The sequence below is a fragment of the Enhydra lutris genome, unplaced genomic scaffold (assembly GCF_002288905.1).
Source record: "Enhydra lutris kenyoni isolate GAN:26980312 unplaced genomic scaffold, ASM228890v2 scaffoldscaffold1, whole genome shotgun sequence".
Lineage (NCBI taxonomy): Eukaryota > Metazoa > Chordata > Mammalia > Carnivora > Mustelidae > Enhydra > Enhydra lutris.
Window position 1 is genome coordinate 735,056 of NW_019154085.1, and position 15,583 is coordinate 750,638.

Here is a 15,583-nt window from a genome sequence, read left to right on the forward strand (position 1 = left end):
AGTTGATTAATGTCATTTTCTTCCTCCTTCTGGCATGGAAATGGGCCATGACACCTTTATTAGTCAAGATTGGAAGTCACTTATAAAATCTGTATATGTATATTAAATAAATATGTATATTAAATAAAATATGTATATTAATGATATATATTTAAATATGTATGTCATATTTATATAACTGTAGGAGATGATTGTAGAAATACATATGGAACGGAGTACGCATTGTAAGGCATAATAATTAATTTTTTTAACAAATAAGAAGTCCTAGTATATGAATGCACATTTGTAATTGAAAGGAGATTATTAGCAAATTCCAATAAGGGAGGTAAAAGTCAACTGAAGCTTATGGAACAATTTTTTTCTTTGTCTTAGGTCTCAATCTTTGTAATAACTGAAGAACACTAAAATTTTTTGAAGTATAAAAAACTTCGTAACAGTTACACTTCATTATTCAGGATAATATTTTATTTCTTGTAATGTAAAAACTAAAATCATTTGAGCAGTTTTCAGCATGATTTGTTAATTTTGAACACAGAATAAACAAAGTTGGTAAATATATATAAATGCTGTATAATGTAATTCTATATAAAATTCACAGTTAGATGTATTTGATTATGTAAAACAAAGTAAGACAGTACCACCAGAGAGCTTCTTATCTAAAAATACAGCAAAAATAATATTCTTGTGAATTAAACATTGCAAACTATCTCAGTGTGAGTCTTTCTTGATTATGTAATGAATCCATGGATGGTTTTTGGAGAAAACGTCCAACTCACTACTGTGTTATTTATACGTTGTTGGTAGCAACTAATCACTTGACCTAAGGAGACATTACCCTTTATTTAAGGGTATAAATGACAAGAAAGCATATTGCACAGGGATTTTGGTTTCCCAAAGTCTCAAATCCCACAGCAAACATTCAGTTTAAGACTATTACTTATGTATATATTGTGTGTATGTATTCTATTTGAAATCAAGATATAAAATTAAGTGAACTATTTTATAATGATATAATTTTTATGTCATAGGATGAAAATGATTTATAATTATATCTTAGGACTTCATATTCAGCCTCAGAACTATGTAGATTTTATAGCGCTCATGAGCTGGACCCTGAATTCATGTGGAAAGTTGAGAAAAGATCACATTTTTAGGTAGGAAATCAGCATGAATAAGTTGAGTAATTAAAGATGTATTCAGTGAATAGTGCATACCCTTTTAACTAAATTGAAACTCAAGAAAGAGGGCAGTAGTTAAATCCAAAAAAATACATATCAAAATAAAATTGTGGGGAATGGGATGAGGTTAAGTACCAACTAGTGAGTCCTTGATGGATTCTGAGAGGTGGAGAAATATATTGAATTAATTCTTAGGAATTAAACCAGTACTGATGTGAAGAATGCAATAGGGGCAAAAAGCCTGGAGCTGAAGGTTATGAAACAGGAAGCAATAGTGTTCAGAGACTGATGATATATATATTTTTTTCTTCATACATATATATATGAAGAAAAATAAGAAGTCAAAATTGGCTTCAAACTTTCAAGACTGAGGAACAGGCAAAATTATAACACTACTGCTAGAGAAAAGTCATAAAGCTAAACTAAGTAGATGAAATGGTTACTTGCTTCTAGATGGCAAGTTCACATTTAAATGCAAAGCTAGAGATGAGCGCTAAGAGACTGGAATGTCCGGGAGGCTGTGGAGATCCGCACGGCAACAGCTGAGCCGGGAAGGAAAGGTCTAGATCTGGAGGAACAGAATGAACTCCAAGGAAAGGTTAGGCCACTGAGAGGGAATATCACATAGATTTTTCTAGTAGAATCTTCCTCTTCGACAGAAATAACATGACTTTTTTTTCCCCCACCTTAAACATGACTTACTGGGTTGTACTACGTGCAGAGCCTAAGGATAAATAAGTAGGTTTCAGCAGGTTTAAATATTTTTACAATTTTGGGTAAGAGAAAACTTTGTTAAATAATGAATTTGGGATGTACACGAACAATTTCCTTTTGATTACCATTAAAAATTTCCCTTTCCACCAAGCCTCTTCTTACCATGATCTGTACTTAACACACAACTATTCAACCATTTTTACTAATATAATGGGTCATAAACCAACAAAAAATAGTTAATCAAAATCAGGCACATGATAGAGTTGACTCTTTTCGTTCTGATAATGGTTTGGCTCGAGATTGATCTGAGGCACGGGCTTACGAACAAGGAGAAGAGTTACGTCCAGGGAGGGAGGCACATGATGGGTTGTACCATCACCAGCTCTCCCTCAACGCTCAACTGACCAATCCTTGCAGAAGAAAGTGCTTGTCACCATTTCAGATGTGAAATCCAAAGGGTGTTTGATCTTTAATGGCTATATTTTTTAATCTGTGCATAGGCAATAAAGGAGATCATCATCTACATCATCAAAACAAATAAATGACACCATATTTTCGAGCAACTGATACCAAAGGTAAAATTGGACTGATTGGATGTGGTCAGTAATATGACAACTTGTAGTCAATGGGAAATAGAGAGGGATTGAGAGAGTAAGTAAATTCATAGTACTCAGCCCCTGAATATGCACTTTGATTACATAAAGAAGTTAATTCTGATACAAATTATTAATAGTGGTTAATATGTACATAGAAAATTCATGGAAATAGTCATTAAAAGGATTTTGGGAAAGAAAATATAGTGAAAAGTTTCATCCAGAATATTTAGAACTGATACAATAATGTAACAAAATTTATGCTTTTTTAACAAAAATTTTTTCATACACTATTTTCACTCTCGGCTTCTTTCTTTTTCTTTTGGTTTTAATTAATCCTCCTTTTGATATTCTTTGGATGAAACCTACATAAGGAAGAGAAACAAATTTATTATGCAAAACAGAGTAATATAATAAAACATTTTATTTAAAATTTTCTCAAATTATCTTTAAATATATAAAACCAAAAAAAATTGGCTTAAAAGCTTTAGTCTTTATGCAGAACAAGCTATTTCTAAGGAAGTCATTTCACATATAGAAGAATGAGCAAAAATGGATAAGCATGCTTCTGACTTTTATTTCTCATCTTCGGTCAGAAACTCATGCTCGTTTTATTAAAGCAAACATGTGGCTGAATATGACTGGTGGACTTAGGTGTGATTTTTACTTTTATGTTAATACTCTGTAAACCTGCATCATTTTAATATTCAGAAGAAAGTCAGTAGCTACATTTAAATGTTGTGCATTGTAAGACAGCTTAAAAATATTTTGGTATAATTTAAAATGAAACCTTAGTATGTAAATATTAAAAAATAGAATGTTTTGTTTCAAGTAGATTATTTTTTCTGTGAAAGACACATTATGAGGAATTGTAGTTAATATCTCCGGCAATATCATCTAAAAGTAGTTGAAAAGGGGACATATATTACCTAAATTATAATATTTTGTTTATTATAAGTGGAACTAATATCATAATATTTTTCTTATATTAAAATTTGTTCATAATTTCAGTGCAATTATTATCTTAAACACTAGTGAATTAATGGGAAGAATGTCCTTTTTACCTTTCTTACAAGCCCTAAGACATGCTTTTTTAGAAGTAAAATTATTTTCATTCCCTCCACATCCACTGTACTTAAATGGGCGGCATTTCCCAATGACGGAATTGTAGTAGAATCGGCTCTCATTGGCGTGACACAATCCTCTGTCTGCTGGAGTCAGACACCAGGAAGGACCGTGAAATTCTAAGAACATCAAGAAAACATAGTAAATCACATGATAGTTAATCTGAAAGTTTCACATTGTTTATTGCTTATCTATTTTCTTATAGTATATTCAAAACAGTAATCTGACTGAATAAAAGTAGTACTCAGTGAAATGCATGTATTTCAACTCCAGGAAAATGCTTTTGTAATCTCCAAGTGGTCACGACAGTCAGACCTTTCTCTGGGAAATAAAGTAGATATATTTGTAAAAGTGAAGTGCTGTGGTAACGCTCTATAAGGGAAAAAACTAGTTGTACATGACAGAAACCGCTATTCAAAAATTTATAAAAATTTGTTAACCGTATTCCCTTTAGGAAATTATCAGTGTTTACACATCCTTTTTGTTCGTGGATGTTCGACTTGGGGAGGAGACCGTCCGGATGAGCAGTCCTCCCTCGCTGAGCGACATAGGCACTGATGCTGAGGAGGCGTTGCTGCTGCCCTTTGACTCAAGTGCTAGGTGATGTAATTAACCACAGTTTAAGGCACAGGAACTCAGGTGTTCAAGCTTCAGAGAAGGATCCCGGGAGAGATGACTGATGTGGTGATAAAGTTCTCTTGTGAATTGAGGCATCAGTTCTTGATGAATTAGATGTTTTTGCAAAGCAAAGGAAGGCGTATTGTTAAAGCCAGTGAGATAGGACACGTGCCGGTTTAAACCGAGCATACCAACTGGTCTGTCGATGGGACAAACCACTTTAGAAACCAAGAAAGAAAATGCAACCAGGGTGATAAGAGGATCACTCGTTTTCTTAAGGCAGAGCAGAGAAATAGTTTCAGTTCAATGGTAGTTCTTAGCTCTTTTGGGAATTCCTGTCAGTGAGGGCAAGCTGGTGTTCTAGCAACAGACTTACGAGGCTTGATATTAGTAAATCAACACTGCATGCAAGTTGGTAGATGGAGAGAAATCAAAATAAAACTTTAGTGGCTTTGCCAAATCGTGAGATGTGGGACAGCGGATGCAGACAAAGAGGGTATACTAAATATACAAAACTGGCAGAAAATAGAACTTTGAGGAATCCAGCCAATGAAGGCAAATAGGTTGGCCAGAAAGCTAAGTGGTTGGATGACAAGCGAACCCCCGATGAGACTATAAAAGAAATAAAATGAAACAGTTTGAAGGGAAAAATGCAGAAATTATTTGATCTGATCTGAATTAATGAACAATAATCCTAATTAGACATGAAAAATACAAGCATCTACGTTTCCTCCTGCCTTCTTGATGATGTAAATGAAGATGAGAGTGTCTTGATATAATGGCTCATATAATAGAGAAATCCTGGAAAACAGGAGTCAGAACACTACAGAAAATATGTAAGACATTTTAGGAAGATGAAAATTCTGTGTCAAAATTCAAGAACTGTAGTCACCTAAAGAATACTGTATTATTTAGGTCCTTCATTAGGTCTATGAACACTGATTTTTAAAAGAAGACCTTCAGATCTGAAAAACTAAGTCATGCAGTCTAAGTCATCGTTTATGTCCTCCTGTATGGGGGTTATAGTGCACGATTACTGCCAGCATAAATCAAAATTAAAATGTTATCTGGTGAGAATGTGTGCTTAACTTTCTAGAAATGGTTGAAATCCCCTGCCTCCAATACAGTTTACGCAAGAGGAATTTTCTAACAGGACAGCAGAGATATACTGTAATTGAGCCTACTATTGTGCAGACTTTTCCAACTCTTCATGCTCTGGATTCTCATTAACCCAGAACCTAGAATATGAGATGGCTATCTGTTGCTACCACTTCTATCTCCATGAGCTTCCAAAGTCACCATCTGTGTTCAGAAACAAAAGAAATACTCCTCAAGCAATTAGCCTACTTTGAGAAACAGACAAAATTTCTATTTTTTTTTTCATTTTCAGCAAGCACCCACAGATGCTTCATAGCTGATGTAGAAATACGACGGTATGACTTATACCTTAGTTTCACTTTTGCATGTTGTAAACAAGACTGAAAAGTCCACAGTAATTTGAAGATAATAAATATAGACATTTCTATAACTTTTATACTTCTTTACAGTTGCTAATTATTGTGTCTTAACAGCAATGTTCTACCTAAAGTTCCTTATTCCAGGACAGAGAGAATTTTCTGATTCTGAAGAAAATCCATCCTTCTTTTCCAGTAACCTGTAGTAAACTTGGCCCCATAACAAAATCAAGGCTATTTCAAAGTAAGAACAAGCTTGACTGGTACATCTGGGGCTCCAGTACTAGACTGAAGTTAGCAATGGAGGCGGCTCTGGAACCGTGGAGCATATACTACGGGTTTGGTGGAGAGAGGTACCCTAGCTTCTGTCTTCCTTTGGTCACTGAGTCTTCCAACAATGTCTGCCACTCACCAAATCTACTCAGAAGCCATGGGAAAGAGCACAATGTACGTATGAGACAGGGCAAGAAGGTGGCAGTGAGATTAGTTTGAAGGCAAACAGGCAGTTGGCCCGCACAGATGCCATTGGAGAGTCTCACAGTTGTTCACTTGTTTCACTTTGTTTGCCATGATTTTAATCACTGTCTACACAGATTATCAAATATAACTCACTGTTGACCCAGATAATTATTGTGGTTCCTAGCACTAAAAATACAAGTATTTTGATAGTGGGTTAAAATTTGAAATTAATTAGTAAGAGTATTGTGTTACAGTTAACTTTTAAAAGTTTTTAATACAATAGTTATCACTTGTAGAGTTTTTATAAGGCCTTTATTCTTCAGAACATGAATTATACTTGCTGTGTAACCAATTCATTTCTCCTAAAATCATTTGAACTCCAAGTAGTTAAGACTGTCATTGGATTGGTGCACCTGGGGCTCAGTCAGTTACGCATTCGACTCTGGATTTCAGCTCAGGTCATGATCTCAGGGTTGTGAGATTGAGCCCCACGTTGGGCTCTATACTGGGCATGGAGCCTGCTTGGGATTCTCTTTCTTTCTCTCCCTCTACCCTTCCCCCATCCCCCTCCCTCTCCCTCTCTTAAAAAAAAAAAAAAAGACTATCATTAGATTACTCTAGCATAGACAACAATGTTATGACTAAAATAATGAAGCAGACGGCTTCTCAAGGACATTGTAGCTCTAACGATTTTTTGAGTCCTTGATTATCATCCAGTTCATCTCCAAAGGTGAGGAAACAGGAGTTCTTGCCCCCCATGAGGAGGTCAGCTTGGTTGTTTTCAATTAACATATACTCTAGAGAAACATAAGCACTCACCTATTCAAAATCCAGACAATGATATCTATAATGAAAGAAAATATAAAGGTTTTGAAGTAGTTACACAACGTAATTTTTTTGGTCTAGATTATAATTATTCACAGGTATTTAAGATAGAATAAAAAGATACTAACCTGACTTCTGTTCACTTTCCAAAGGTAATTTAATAACCAAATGCATTCTGTCTTGATCTTGCCATTAATAACAACTTGGATGGCTTCCACTTAGAGGCTCTAGGACAGTTTTCAGAATTCAGGCTCCACGTACATGCTGCCTGGAACTGCCATGATCTAGTGTGACTGCTAAACTGGAGGGTGGCACCCAAAACCAGTCTTCTATTTAAAGTGGTTTATGTAAATTTCTCCAAAACGTATACTTAAACTTCAAATTTTGTAGTCACTTTGAGTCCTTATTGTGGTGTCTTCCTGTTCCCATTTTACATACCTAACATTTAGGCTTTTATTTTACCAACCAATTTAGGATTTATGAATCACCCCATGACTTGCTGAGAAATGTTTTGTCTTCTGAGATCGTTTTAAGGAATTGAATAACAAATCTTTCCTTTGAATAATATGTTCTTTTTCCCCATAATTTTCTAGTAAAGAAAAATATAAAGACTTTAACTTTCTAATTATAATTTATCATTGTAAGACACTGAATTAATGCAAAAGTATAACAAATATAAAACAAAAGTTCTCTATAATTTGACCCTTGTCCCTTAATCGTTGTCCATGTTTTGGTGTATATTTTCCTTCAAATTGCTTGCACAGGCAAACGGATACGAGCGTACTACTCTGCGTTTTCCTGTACTTACTAGTATTTTGTGACTGCTTCAATATTTGCTCATGTCCACCTCCTTTTGGATATGTGCAGCGCTCGTTTCTTGAATTGAGTCCAGTGTGTCTAGTCAACCACGATTCATGTGGATCCTTGTTTTCAGCTCCGTATTGATGGCTCATGAGCGTTCTTGTACACGGGTTCAGATATTTCTAAAGATCTTTCTAAAATCAGAATTATGGGGGTGGCTGGGTGACTCAGTCCTTAAGCGTCTGCCCTCGGCTGAGGTCATGACCCTGGGGTCCTGTAATCCAGCCCCACATCGGGCTCCCCACTCAGCAGGGAGCCTGCTTCTCCCTCTCCCTCTGCCTGCCGCTCCCCCTGCTCATGGTCTCTGTGTCAAATAAATCAATAAAATCTTTTAAAAATTAAAAAAATAGAATTGTGCAAAAGCCGTACTCAATTTATAATTTTGTAGAAGCTGCCAAATTTTCCACTAAAAGTTTATATAAATTTATACTTCCACGATGACGTTTAAAGGTGCCTGAACAACTGCTAAATGACACGTGGGCCTTAGCGCGACGCATTAATTACATTCACTCTTCTCTTCTCATACCCACAAAAGCAGATGATTCCTGGGGAGACGTTTTTATTACATAGGGACCTTAGCAGTGCTCAAGGTTGCAACTCCCCAGAACAGACACTACTACGCTGTTTATTCTATACTGTTAGGGGTTCTCCAGAAGCTACGTTCAGTCTATATTTTATTTACTTCATGATGTGGTAGGGAACAAAAACAGCAGAGAAGTGTGAAGAGGAAATATGCTAGAATGTTGACAGTGATTTTGTCTGTGAAATGCAAACATGACCAGTTGTCTTTTTCTTTTCTATTTTTTCAATTTGTCTATTATAATATTAAAATTATAAAATAACATATGTTAGAAATAGGATTATATAATCAAAATATTTTTAGACTCACCCCAGAGTCCTGGGGTCATAAGGAAAAGGCTGGAGATTGGGAATCTGTTGTGGTTAGAAATAGAGAGTAACCCTGTCACCTGTGAAGACACTACTTACAGATAGTAATTCTGTACTACGGGAAAAGCAGGATCTCCGTTCACTAACATGGGAAAGCTGGTGTGAAATGGGCAGAAACTGACATTCTATATTGCAGGGAAAGCCAGTGAGGCATAGGAACATGAGTACTGTGAACTTTTTTCCTTTCTGTCCCTGTGCACAGTAACCAGCTGAGAATGAAAAGGAAGAAGCGGGCTTCTGGGACAGTCGAAACTGAAAGGTCGTGGGGGAGTAGACTGTGAGACACCTTGCCCCAACAGGAAGCTCCACAGGTTAAAAAGAAGAAGTTGTGCAGGTATCCACTGTGTTGGACTTCTTTGCCTGGATACTGCCTACTCTGTGGACAGAGTTCACAAAGTTATCTTTATCCAAGGGTTTTTCTAAATAAAGCCATAAAGCAAGCAATCCATGGTAAAATTACAAACTACGATGCTGCTATAGGAGTATAATTTATCCTGAGATAATTGTCTTATAATCAGAAAAATGTTTCCTTAGACAGCTGCAAAATTGAAGACCCTGTAAGATTTTAGTAAAGGTGAAAATTAACATTTATTTAGTCCCTTGACCAGCTTTTAAGGAAGAATGAAATTTTAACAAGTGGAAGAGGTAGAGGGAAAATGGGTAAAGAAAAGCACAAACGTCAGAATATTCCTAGTGTGGGGCACTTTGCAGACACCAGGCTATCTGAAGTGGGTATAGTAGGATGTTGGGCTGGGAGAGTAGATCTGGGCCAAATTCACAAGGTTTCTGATTACTAATAGACTTGGGTTTTATGATAGAGACGTGAATGAACAACTTAAAGCACTGAAGGATGAGAGACGGTTCTGCTCTTTCTCGACGCGCGAAGCAAGCTCATGCCGGCGCGCGGAGGCCGAGTCCTGCAGGAGGCCTGGAGGCCCGGCTGGGGCAGGTGCAGTGGAAGGGAATGAAACCGAGCGCTGCGCGGACTCTGGCAGGGCGGGAGCTGGAAAGAAGACCGTTCTGGTATTTTTAGACGATCGGCTAAGAAGATGGAATATTTTAAGTATATTATGAAATAGAATTATAGTATGAAATGTAGTCATCACAGTTTTATAATTTACAATTTTATCATGGCTTGCTTTCATTGTAGCTTTACCTAGAAAAATCCCTGAAAAGACAGAATTGTGAACTGTGCTTGTGCATTAGCCAGCATCTAAAAAAATAAATCCAAGATGTTAGATAAAAGATAGAACACAGGTTTAGGGAAAGATAAAGTTTTAATTTTGACACCCTTCAATGGAAGTGTTATACTATGCCTCTGTCCCCCCACACCACTTGTGCAGCTCTCTGTCTTAGCATGTAGTGTAGGCACTGAAGTCATCTTCGTACCTGTCCCCTCACCCCATTTCACAGGCAGGCCTGTGAAGAACAACACCAACTTTCTTATTGTTTATTCAGACTCCCCATTCCTGTGACGATTCCCATCCTATAGGACTCAGGATTTGTTGAGCTGAACTGACATTAAGAAGTATAATAGATTTATGCCTCAGGTCATAGGATACAATTAGAAACACAGGTTTTCAAGTCCTCCGATTAGAGCATATGGTCCAAAGACACAAAATATGTGTTGGTGTTTTATAATTACGTCTGAATTTTAGAAGGGCTTTATTTTACTTCAGATAGTCATAGTATTATGACTGTTGAATGAAGATAATTCAGATCAAGGTTACAGGCTTTAGTTACATGTAAAATTTATCACTAATAAAATGTATAAGATAAAACCCCTGATTATTTCTTCCTGTTATAAATCTCCATTGACACTGGGTAATCATCATCAAAACCTTCAAATATTAGTAGTTCTGATCCTTATTGCATGTTAAACATGGGGATAAGAATTTTGTATTTGCCATAATCATCAGCAACTTTGTGAGCTATTACTCTCCATATAGAACAAATGAGGAACGTGGCCAAGAGTTGTGTGATTGTTTCAAGTCCACAAAAAGACCTGGTGAGGAGGAGGACTGGAATTTAAACCCACATCTTTCCGTCCATAAGCCAATGCTCTTAACCACCATAAGGTGTCCTCTGAAAACTACCTAGAAAATAAAGATAACCGAGCAAAGACAATTTAATAATTACCAGATAAAGAGAAAGCTGTCACAACTTCCCTTTTATATCCAGTTTCCAAATTCTCTCTCCTTTGCAACTCAGGCTCAGAATGTCTTATGTATTTCTTACCCTAAGTTACATGCATGAAGTCGGAGTTTATCAAGTTTGAACAGGAAAAAGATATCTCATCCAAATAAGTCATCAAATGAAGAAACTGGAAACAAGTCTTGGGCGTAGGAGTACTGAGCCAAACAGTATTCAAAGAGCTCAAATAGTAAAGGCAAGAATTACTGCGTTTGCAGAGTAAAACTGGACTGATTCTGGAAAGAGACCGAAGTTCCAGGTGTTTGTGTGCTCTGTGATCCCATTTGCACTGGCCAGTCGGCTCTCCTTTTAATAGCAGTAAGAAGTGACAGAAGACTAGAAACCACGTCCCACCGTGTCTCAAGAAAAGATAGAGGTGGGATTTTCCTAATTAATATATTTTATAAAAGTGCTTTTTAAACTTATTCCTGCACAGATAGGTCATTATTCAAATAGAAGTAGGGCAATCAGAGAACTACAACAGAGTAGCACAGGCTTTTCTAACCCGTTCCTCATTCCTAACCTGCTCTAGAGCAGTTAATACCAAATTCATGTAATAATAGGGGTGTGCCATCTAAAATCAGACACACAGGTCCATGGAATGAAAGAGCCCAGTGATAAACCCAAACTTATTTGGTCAGTTTATCTATGACAAAGGAGGGAAGGATATACAATGGGGAAAAGACCGTCTTTTCAATAAATGGTTTTGGGGCAGCTGGTCAGCTCATGCAAAATAATAAAACTGGACCCCTTTCTTCACCATATATAAAAATAAACTCAAAATGGGTTAATCTCAATGTAAGACCTGAAACCATAAATTCCTGAAACAAAACAGGCTGTAAATTCTTGGGCATTGGTCTTAGCAATATTGTAGGAGTCTGTCTCCTCAGGCAAAAACAACAAAAGCGAAAATAAACAAATGGGATTACATCAGACTAAAAAGCTTCTGAACAGTGAACAAAACAACTAACAAAACAGAAAGGCAACCTCTGGGATGGGAGTTGCCATTTGCTAATGAGGCATCTGAAAAGTGGTGACTGTCCAAAATGTGTAAAGAACTTGTACCGTTCAATACCAAATTAGCAATTCCGTTAAAAAGTGAGATAACCTGATAGACATTTTTCCTAAGAAGACCTACAGATGTCTAACAAATACATGAAAAGAGGCTCACCATTACTAGTCCTCAGGGAAATGCAAATCACAACCACAATGATATCACCTTATACCTGTCAGAATAGCGAGTATCGGGAGACAAGAAACAACAAGTGTTGGCAAGAATGTGGCGGGAAAGGAGCCCGCAAGTGCTCCCGATGGGAGTGTATATTGATGCAGACACTTCGGAAAAAATTATGAAGGTTCCTCAAAAAATTAAAAATAGAAATACCATATGACCCAATAATTCTGTTACTGAGTATTCAATGAAAGCAAACACACTAGTTTGAAGAAAAGATACGTGCGCCCGCGCTCACCGCAGTGTCACTGAGGGCAGCCGCGCTGTGGCAGAGCGCGGGCACACGTCGGTAGATGGAGGACAAAGGCGTGGTGTGTGCACACACGCGCGCACACACGGACACCCCACAGCGTATCACTCAGCCACAAAAAGAATGAGCTGTTGCCATCGGTGAGACCATGCTTGAACCTAGAGGGTATTATGCCAAATGAAATAAGTCTGAAAAGTCAAATTCCATATGATTTCACTATATTGGAATCTAAAAAACAAAACACAAATACAGAGAACAAGCTGTGGCTCTGAGAGGGCACGGGGACTGAGGAGTCCGCAAGTGTGGGCGCACTCGAGCGCGGGAAGTCTCCCTCCTGCGGTGGGTCGTGCGTGCACAGCACAGGGAGGATGAGCGATACTGGAGTGACTCTGTGTGGGGACAGGCGGCAGCTATGACGTATATAAATGTCAGGTCACTGTAAGCGAACAGTACTGTAGGTCACCTTATCTCAGTTAGAAAGTACCGTCCAGTTAGTCCTACTAATTCGTCAGTTTGCAGCTCGTGTTCGTCTGTGAGATTTGGTCGACCGTTGCATAATGGTCAGATACTTAATGAGACACAGTGTCTTACGCGCCCGTATATGATTAGTGTCACCCAAAAGAATTTAATCCGTAAGCTAGAAGTCTGTCGTTTCCTTTTAAGGAAAGTTCCGGAACACTTCTCTGGAGGACACCCATGACCGGGCAAGAGAGCGTATCCTTGTTGAAAGCCGAGATGGCCCAGGAAGAAGAGGACTAGCCAAAGCGGTCAGTGGTCACCCAGGGTGACTGTGTCCGGCCGGCAGAGGGAAGGTGCTACAGGTCTGTTTCTCACCGGCCCTGCGGCCAGGAAGGAGACGGTCTTACGGGTCCTCTCACAAGTTACCCATTTTTAGAAAGCTTGTCAGTAACCAGCGCGTGAGGCACCGACGTCACCAAGCAGTCGTGTGTCAATGAGGGAAGTTTCTATGCTTCTGGGTCGGGGGCACGTGACAAACAGGGTGCTTTGGGAGGACGCTGAAGTGGGTTTTTGATGAAGGGGCTTTTCAGAATTGTCGACAGGCTGGCAGCGAACCGCGGAGCTAGATGACGGGGTATTTTCTTTGCAGACACTTTTGGTGGTTGTTAACGTGTAAGCAAATCTTCAACAGACACCAAACAGGTGACAGTGTTTTCTGGCAAATCTGTAAAGTAACTGTTTCAGCGATGGCATTTGACTTCCATTCAGTCAATTTCTATAACATCTCTTCCAAAAGGCCAATGATAACCAAAAATTTTTAAAAAGATACATGTGTATGTATATGCGTGTGTATATATGTTTGTTTTATGTTTATGTTTCCTTTTCTCTCCATTTTTCCCACGTGTATATGGAATCTGGCCGGTAGGTTATACCTTGAATACAGGCAGGAGAGACAGAGCCTCAGGTACCCAAATGGCTTGCAGAATGATACACAGTCATTTTCCCTTGACTTAGTGGCTGCCTGGAAGAGATACGGACTAGGTCCAGTATTCAGGTGTTCTTTTTTTTCTGTCAGAGACCAAGTGGGACACTGAGTTGCCAGGTCTTTGAAGTCTATCACAAGATTTTGTTTTTTCAAAATATACAGCTGATGTCGTCCCAAAGCAGCTATTACAAGTTGACGCAGACAAGTAAAGACATGATGAGAACCAAGAAAATAAATCACTTTTTAAAAAAGATTTATTTTAGAGAGAAAAAGTGAGCATGGGGGCAGGGCAGGTGGAGAGGGAGAGAGAGAGTCTTAAGCAGAGCCCCACTGAGTGCAGAGCCTGATGCAGGGGCTCGGTCTCATGACTCTGAGACCACGACCTGAGCCGAAATCAGGAGCTGGATGCTTAACTGACTGAGCACCCAGGCACCCCAAATCACTTTTTTAATCAACGGGTCAGGTCCATTCAAAAAGCCCAGAATCACATGCAACTGATGAATCACAAAATTAACCCCTGAAATTAATATTACACTATATGTTAACTACAATGTCCTTAAATTTAAAAATCACAGAAAAACAAATAATTCCTTAAAAAAAAAAAGAGCCCAGAATCAGCATGAACAGTTGAGAACATTAACTTTTCTTTGATAGACATTTACCAATGAGCTCTGTTGAGAGGACTGTATTACTATGTTCACATAAATATTAAAACTTTATTAATGGCATGTTACCAAAGGCATCACATATACAATATAAAGCAGAAATATTAAAATGTGCACAAAATTCTGACTTATCCTAAAACGGACATGGATGCATGGACGCAGAAGGTGGGCAGAAGGACCTGCTTCCAACTGCCGTCTGTTCTTCTGTAACTGTGGGTCACAAGTTACAGATAAAAATTGTGAGCCTCCTGTCCTATGTGTAACACTGACCTGAATACTAAGGAGGGAGGATCTGCAAAACGTATAATACATGGTCTCTTTCCTCAAAAAACTTGTAATCTAGCCAGTGAGGTAGGGCTAAGACAACATCCAGTCACAGAAGCATGAGGGGAATCAGCATAGGAAGCCGGGAGAAAAGGAGGGGAAGAAGGCTTCCTCGTGGGGGTGAACGCAGCCTCCATGCGGAGGGCCGTGAATTTCAGGAAGGAGAAGCCGAACAAAACATCAGGAGCCCTAAGGATGGATGATTCGTGTTTACTAATAACAGAGTAAATGAGTTCTACTTAATGACAGTGTCCATTCAGAAGGGACAAAAATATTTTGTATTTAGTGAGACAAAAATCTGGGACAGTTAGAGGGGTAGCAGATAATGCAGAAAAATCTAAAACAAGGGAATGAGGCTAAATTACCACAGAAAGAGTCTATCTGTAAAGGTTTTAATTTCTTTTTCTCTGATGGAAAAGAAATGTGAACTTGCTTGACTAAAGATACTCTGACGCTCATATAATGGATGAATGAGAGTAGAACAGCAATGTCAGAAACGCTGTATCCAGTGCATGTCACGCATGACTCCCTTGTTCCCTGTCTTTTCTGTCCCTCCCTGTACATATGCATGTATACACATGTATAATGCACATATACATATATGTGCATGTGTCTATATGCATAGCTATAGGAAATGTTGTATTTAACATGTGTGATATATGAGTATATATTAGTATATATGGTATATCTGATCTCCTTGG

At 38.2% G+C, this 15,583-nt stretch overlaps 1 protein-coding gene across 2 annotated transcripts in view; it reads right to left on the bottom strand.

Annotated features, from left to right (window-relative positions):
- Positions 1–464: 464 nt before the first annotated feature.
- The window catches only part of LOC111145643 (tissue factor pathway inhibitor), a 64,175-nt gene continuing 49,056 nt past the window's right edge, over positions 465–15,583 (bottom strand). For both annotated transcript variants that reach the window (XM_022500703.1, XM_022500713.1), the window contains exons 7-8: positions 3,550–3,729; positions 465–2,850 (exon numbers count right to left, since the gene is read on the bottom strand). In XM_022500703.1, coding sequence (XP_022356411.1) covers positions 2,744–2,850; positions 3,550–3,729 — 287 coding nt within the window. In that variant the 3' untranslated portion in view covers positions 465–2,743. The remainder of the gene's footprint in view (positions 2,851–3,549; positions 3,730–15,583) is intronic.